Here is a 7,181-nt window from a genome sequence, read left to right on the forward strand (position 1 = left end):
ATTTTAGTGTTATAAGCCTTCAGACTTACTACTCAGTCACTGGAGGACTTATGTGAAATAGGTTTATCTTTATATGCCTTTTCTAAATACCTACTTTGTTATTTGTTAAAATTTATAATATATATATATATATATATATAAAGGTAAAATAAAAAATGACCCATACCCCTTTCAGTAGCTTTACCATTTTACACACTTAAAAGCAGTATGAATCTTTAAAATTACCAAATATGCAAAACAAATAATGTTTAAGCAAATTCTGCAATTAAGTACCTCTTAGTAATATGCATAAACAAATCTTATAAGTAGTAGTAGTTTTTACTAACTAATATTAAGAAGTGAGATATATTAATATAAGTTTTCATTCTAAATTTGTTCTATATGAGCAGTCTTCTAAATATAAGTATAGACTTAGCAAATATCATAAAACGTATAAAAAACACATTCAACTGAGCATAGATCTTACCTGAATAAATTCTGTTAGAGTGTTGAATACCTGTTTGGCAACAGTAATGGCTTTGCAGAAGTTATCTTTTCCCTGTCAATATCAAATAAAGTTTTAAACTAAACAGAATGAATACAGCAGTAAAAAGAAAAAAGAAAGTTAAACAACATCTTAAGTTACACAAGGTAACACGCACTACAACAGAACAAGTCAAGATAACAATGAAGGTTTGTCTGCTTTCAGCATATATGTTTCTTGTTACTCGTAAACCCATACAAAGTATTTTCATTCTGAAAGAATGTTCAAGATTGTTTACAGATTTACATGTTAACTCAGGTATTTATCTCCTGTTAAATACTTTATTAAATAAAGTTTTTTTTCTTGATCCAAAATAAACACCATTTCTTATTTAGTTTTAAAGCTTTGTTAAAAGTACAGAATTATTTTAAATAAAATTTTAATGTGTGGATTTCATGTACATAGAATAAGAATTACTGTACCTTTTATACTACATATAATAAATACTTTATTTTGTACATCTTCTGATATGAGACTTTAAACCATTTTTACTCAAACTGAAAAAATCTGAGAAAAAAAAGTATTAGAAGTATTTAAACTTACCGGTTGATCAATGACCTCTTTACTGGAGTAATGCCAATAAAAGTCCATAACTGATTCCTGTTTTAATGAGAAAAAGGAATAAAAAGCTGTCACACTGTTCAAAAGAAACATTAGAACCATGTATTGTCCAATATCTAAATAAATTTAAATACTGATTTTTTTGCTAGTTTGTTTCAGAATTTTGTGTGAAGCTACAGAAGGGCTATCTGTAAAAAGATTATTTAATTCTGAACTGATAGATTAGACAGAATGAAGCTAGTCAACAGCATTCACTAACAATTCTTGGAGTACTCTTGTTTAATTGAATAATGGGATCATTAATGGGATTTGAACACCATTATTATAGTGCATCCATGACCCAAAGTATGGAGTGTGGTTTTGTGACAATGGATCATGAACCAGGAATTCTTAGTTCCACAGTTTGGGGATGCTAACCAGTAGGCCACACCCAGTTGCATTTCTTGCTGTATAACATATAAAATATGCCAGGAACACTTATGGGTAGCAGGAATGACAAATATTAAGCATAGATTAATTATAATCTGTTATTTATAAATTTCAGATGTTTTTTTTTACATTAAAGTTTGACATATACAATATAACCAGATATTTTAGTGTTTAACTCTATTAAAATAAAATTAGCAAACTATGAAAATTACAACATGTTTACTTCTCAACACACATCAATATCAGAAGATCTTATCGTGATTAGCAACTTGTGTTTTTTCACATTAAACTACAAATAAACAAAGAAATGTCAAGAGAATGCTTGAGCTTTATAGATATTGCATCAACAGCTTTTGTGAAGTTACAAATGATTTCAAAATGTAGCAGCATTTATGAAAAATCTTTATTTTGTGATGCTTTGCCAACAACCAAATATCAGATCACTGTGACATATGAGTTTCATGTTAAATACTGGAATCTGTTTTACAAATTTCTTTCAAAGCTGTATTTAAGTAAAGTTATTAAACTAAGGCTTAGAAAAAAAGGCTAACACTATCTAATAAATTATTTAGTGAACTATATATTTTTTTATAAATAATGTGTTAACTTATTAATGTTTTTTTGAAAGACTGCACAAATATCTCTCACCTGTAACCTCAATAAATAGTCAACAGTACTAATAACAACATTAACAGTGGTTGTGTTTCCTGCTTGGGTTCGCAGATAGTTTTGAAATTCTGGAAGAAAAAAAAATATATATATATATTTCAAAATTTAAAAAAGCAACAATATTTTTTATTATAGATAAGAAATTTAAAATACTAAAAAATGAGAAGAACACAAGCGATTTGCATAAAACATTTTTTTTCTGAAGAAATCCTGAGATATCAGCTAGTATATGATCAGATTAAACAAAACATTTTTCCTCTAAAATTATTTGATTTTTTCAATAATTTCCATTCACAACCAAATAATGAGTATTTTTTCTGGTTATTACAGTAAAAATAAGTAATTGCAATAATATTAGGTGTTTTGGATAAAACAAATACAAAAACCTTCCTCACACACTCCCAGAACAGCAAAAGAAGACACGTAATACAAGTTTAGCTTAATGTGCCAACAAATTCATTAAATATTTGTATTTTAAAGTATGAACATTTTGTTTTTCTCATAAAAGTGAAAGAAGTAAAGCTTACCCAAGTTATGCCCTTCACAGAGCAGCTGCAAGAACCTGAACAGTTTACATGTGAATTCAGTATCATGCATGTTCTTCTCACCAGCTGTTCCTTCTGAGCCAACACCAAGACCCTCAGCCTTCTGAGTTCGTTCAAAGGCATCCAGGTCAAGCACACTGTCAAAAGTAATGTAATTAAAGAATGTAAATATACACCCATTATCTTCTAACTAGCAATATGAATTCTCTCATAGATTATAACTACCATACATGGTGTCACAAAGTAAATCAGCAAGCAAGGAACAAAGAATTGATAAAAACTTGGTATTTACAAACGTCTGAGCTCTTTTAAGTACCATTGTTGGTGCAGTGTGAAACAATACAAAATAAAAATAAACAATGACTTAAACATGAATCAAATGCCTACAAAAACAATCTGCTCAAATTTTAAATTTTGAATATTTTTTATAATGATGCAAAAGACCTCTCGTCCCATTCTGTTTGATAAAGAGTGGTTATGCTAACTACCATTTGCACACCAATTTCTTTGTTTTCATATCTTCACACTGTGCCATGAAAGTGAAAAAAATATTATCAAGTACAGTTTCCGGTTATGTTCATTACTTCTTATAGAGGCCTTGTAATGCAGATGTCTCAATTTATTTTATTTCAGTACCATTTGCACTTTCATTTTTTATCTTCTGTATGTTCGAAAAAGTATTCCCAGCTCAGTTATCGAAGACCTATTTCAAACAATTAGGCAATGCCAAGCACCCCTCTCCCAACCTTTTTGGCTTGTTATGTCCTTACAATGTCATAATATACAGTCATGAAGTACAGTGGTTTTTGAATGACTTTTATGAACTCTGATAGACTTCAATGATCATAATGTATTGGTTTCAAGTATGACAAATTTTGAATAACTGTTTATGAACTCTTTAGTCTGAAGTAAAGAGAACTTGTCATGAATGATTAATAACTCTTTTGACAGAATTTGTAATATACTGGCTTGAAGTATGTTGAAGTATATATATAATTTATCATGGCTGTTTATGAATTATTTGACAGAATGTAACAGTTATAATATACTAGCCTGAAATATAGAGAATTTACCATGGCTGTTTATGAAGTATTTGACAGAATGTAACAGTTATCAAACAGCCATGATAAATTCGCTATACTTCAGGCTAGTATATTATAACTGTTACATTCTGTCAAATACTTCATAAACAGCCATGATAAATTCGCTATACTTCAGGCTAGTATACTTTGAATTATTTGACAGAATGTAACAGTTATAGTATACTAGCCTGAAGTATAGCAAATTTATCATGGCTGTTTGTGAATTATTTGACAAAATGTAACAGTTATAATATACTAGCCTGAAGTATACCGAATTTATCATGGCTGTTTATGAAGTATTTGACAGAATGTAACAGTTATAGTATACTAACCTGAAGTATAGCGAATTTATCATGGCTGTTTATGAATTATTTGACAGAATGTAACAGTTATAGTATACTAACCTGAAGTATAGCGAATTTATCATGGCTGTTTATGAATTATTTGACAGAATGTAACAGTTATAGTATACAAGCCTGAAATATAGCGAATTTATCATGGCTGTTTATGAATATTTGACAGAATGTAACAGTTATAATATACTAGTCTGAAATATAGAAAATTTATTATGGCTGTTTATGAAATATTTGATAGAACGTAACAGTTATAATATAGTGGTCTGAAATATAGAGAATTTATTATGCCTGTTTATGAAGTATCTGATTTCAAAAGCAGTTCACTTATAACAATCATTGAAAACATTTGATGATGCTTTGGGCTTAAAAGGAAAAAAATCAATTAACACGAAACATCATCAAAAATACTAAATGAAAAGGTATGAAACAATACTGCAGAACAGGTTTCTAAAACAACACAAAGAATAAACTTACCTGCAGGAGTTCATGAGACCAGCAATAGATGTGAAAAATCCAACATCCTTCTTCTCTTTTAGATGTTTCAACATACGCTATGAAAGATTGTAAAATAGCTGTACAAACTGTAGTTTGCCATCACAGTGGACTGCACTGCAACAACAAACCTTTTTATATTTACTGATATATAATTGTCTTAGGCACCTTTACAACTAGGGTGAGTGATCTTGTGCAGCAGAAATATACCTTTCTCTTAATATATTATTACAATAAATACAGCAAGTTATATTTCTACGCAACCATCTGATGATGTGCTACTATATCATTTAGCATAATATATATATATAGCATATTCAAAAGTATAACTGTGTAAAATTTGTCTTTTAAGCACAACACATATCTATAACATTTCTCATATAATATCTAAGCATATGTGCAAAATGCTAAAAAACCTGTAACCCGAGCGCTTTTGAAAGGTGGACCTTTTCTTCTTCAGGGGCAAACTGGGAAAGTTACAGAGTTTTTATCATTTTATATTAAGGCTTCTGGAACCTACATGTTTTTCTGACATCATGTAAGTAAAAATGCAGATACCTGACAAATTTTAGTAGTCTCTAGTTAAGTTAACTTTAATAAGTACCTTCAAAATGGAAAGAGTTTAATTTCATGTACATAGTTAATGTGGTGCACTTAGCCTTCCTCCTTAAAGGTTTTCAATTATTAGATACCATGAAGAGGTGTTAGCACTGGCTTAACCACTGAAATTACTATTTTGTAAATCTTGCTTGTACACGGGTAATCCACTAAGCTAAGCCAGATTGATTAAAAAGTTAAGTTTTATATCATACTCTGAATATTCATCTTAACTGCTCTTTCAACAAATAGTTCAGCTATTTATGAACTTTAAGTAACTGATAGGGTCTAGACCCTTCTATATTTGTAAACCCCTTTTCAGTAACTATTATGCACCAAATTGCTTGTGGGTCCATGACTTTATTTGTTAGAAGATCCCCAATAACCTTGGCTTCATACAAAAATATATATAAACAAAAACAACATCAATAATACTGTTGTTGTTTGGTATTAAACATAAACTACACAAAGGGCTATCTGTGCTCTGCCCACCACAGGTTTCAAAACCCAGTTTCTAGTAGTATAAGTCTGCAGACATACTGCTGCGCCACTGGGGGATACTGCTATTAACTATTATTTACTGCTGGGGATCCTTATGTATTTTACATGGAAAATAAGTTTTGTGAAAGGTAAAAAGTATAAAATCACTCACTATGATGTAATATGTGAACCTCACAAGATGTAAACACTATGTAAACAAGTTGGTAATTTGATATCTAAACCTAGAACACAAGTAGCAGGGTGATTACCATTTGAACATCAACATTACCCCCACGTAACAGTGAAATTCCCAACTTCAGGTTGTTCATAACCATTGGTCCTTGAAATCCTATGAATCATAGAAATCATATTATTGACTCTGGAAAATATCACCAGTTCCTTTTTTTTATGTATCCATGAAGTTATCAAAATGTATTCATTTTAACATTTTTTTCCCAATGAATAACATAAAACTCCTGCTGTTGACATGTTCTCTGAACTCTGAGTGATTCAACTCCTTTACAATTTGGTTAGATGTAACCACAAATATATAAAGTATAATAATAGTTGGAGACGGCTTGAATGGGTAATGAAGAAAAACTTTAATATAAGTTTAACATAACAGCAAATGTACAACGTTTTGTCAAAATCAGGTACTGATGGCAAATTGGAGGGTTCCCCTCGGTGAGAAAGCAGTAAGTCTATGCTAAAATCCGGGGTTTGTTTCCAGTGTGGTTTTGCTCAAAAACGAATATGACTGAAGGTACTCTGGATCTTAACAAAGACACCACGGGTTTGAATATATGTTGAGAAAAACGTAGTTCCAAAATCTTCCAACCAAAACTTTTTTTTATGTTGAAAAAAGATAAAATTTAGGGTGGGCAAATTTTTTATAAAATGGTACTGATGATGACAAAACCTTGTCGAAACATTGTACATTTGCTGTTATGTTAAATTTATATTAAAGTTTTTCTTCATTACCTATTCAAGCCATCTCCAACAATTATTAGTCTCAAAGTGGGTTCCTCGTCATCGAATATAAAGTATAAAAATCAAGTTCATGTACAGACAGAATTTATTTCTATATTTAATCATGCAGAACAAAAACTTAAAATATATCATTGACATGACACTGCAGAATTTCCTCATTTAACACTTTAAAAACTCTACATAAAAGTTAAAATATTTACTGCCACTTATTACAATTTTTCAGTCAAATGGGTCATAAATTTTGTTCAGAGCATAATTTACTTTACTCAGAGTTTTAGCTATATTTGTTTGAGGAGAGGTCACTTACAAGCATCAAATTTATAGGATTATTCATTTTAAATAGATGCATCATATTTTGATAAAGTAATTATGTTGTTTGGTATTTAAAAAATACATACACTGTCATAAAGGAATGAAAAGACAGCTGATACCAATTCGATGACGAGGAACCCACTTT

The 7,181-nt window shown here is 30.1% G+C and overlaps 1 protein-coding gene across 1 annotated transcript in view; it reads right to left on the bottom strand.

Annotated features, from left to right (window-relative positions):
- Positions 1-7,181, bottom strand: part of LOC106468694 (ryanodine receptor-like) — a gene marked incomplete at its 5' end in the record, with an annotated part of 134,442 nt that overhangs the window by 47,294 nt on the left and 79,967 nt on the right. Inside the window, 6 exons of the mRNA XM_022397055.1 lie at positions 467-538; positions 1,067-1,123; positions 2,162-2,250; positions 2,710-2,864; positions 4,640-4,716; positions 6,004-6,083. Coding sequence (XP_022252763.1) covers positions 467-538; positions 1,067-1,123; positions 2,162-2,250; positions 2,710-2,864; positions 4,640-4,716; positions 6,004-6,083 — 530 coding nt within the window. The remainder of the gene's footprint in view (positions 1-466; positions 539-1,066; positions 1,124-2,161; positions 2,251-2,709; positions 2,865-4,639; positions 4,717-6,003; positions 6,084-7,181) is intronic.

The sequence above is a fragment of the Limulus polyphemus genome, unplaced genomic scaffold (assembly GCF_000517525.1).
Source record: "Limulus polyphemus unplaced genomic scaffold, Limulus_polyphemus-2.1.2 Scaffold3117, whole genome shotgun sequence".
Taxonomy (NCBI): Eukaryota; Metazoa; Arthropoda; class Merostomata; order Xiphosura; family Limulidae; genus Limulus; species Limulus polyphemus.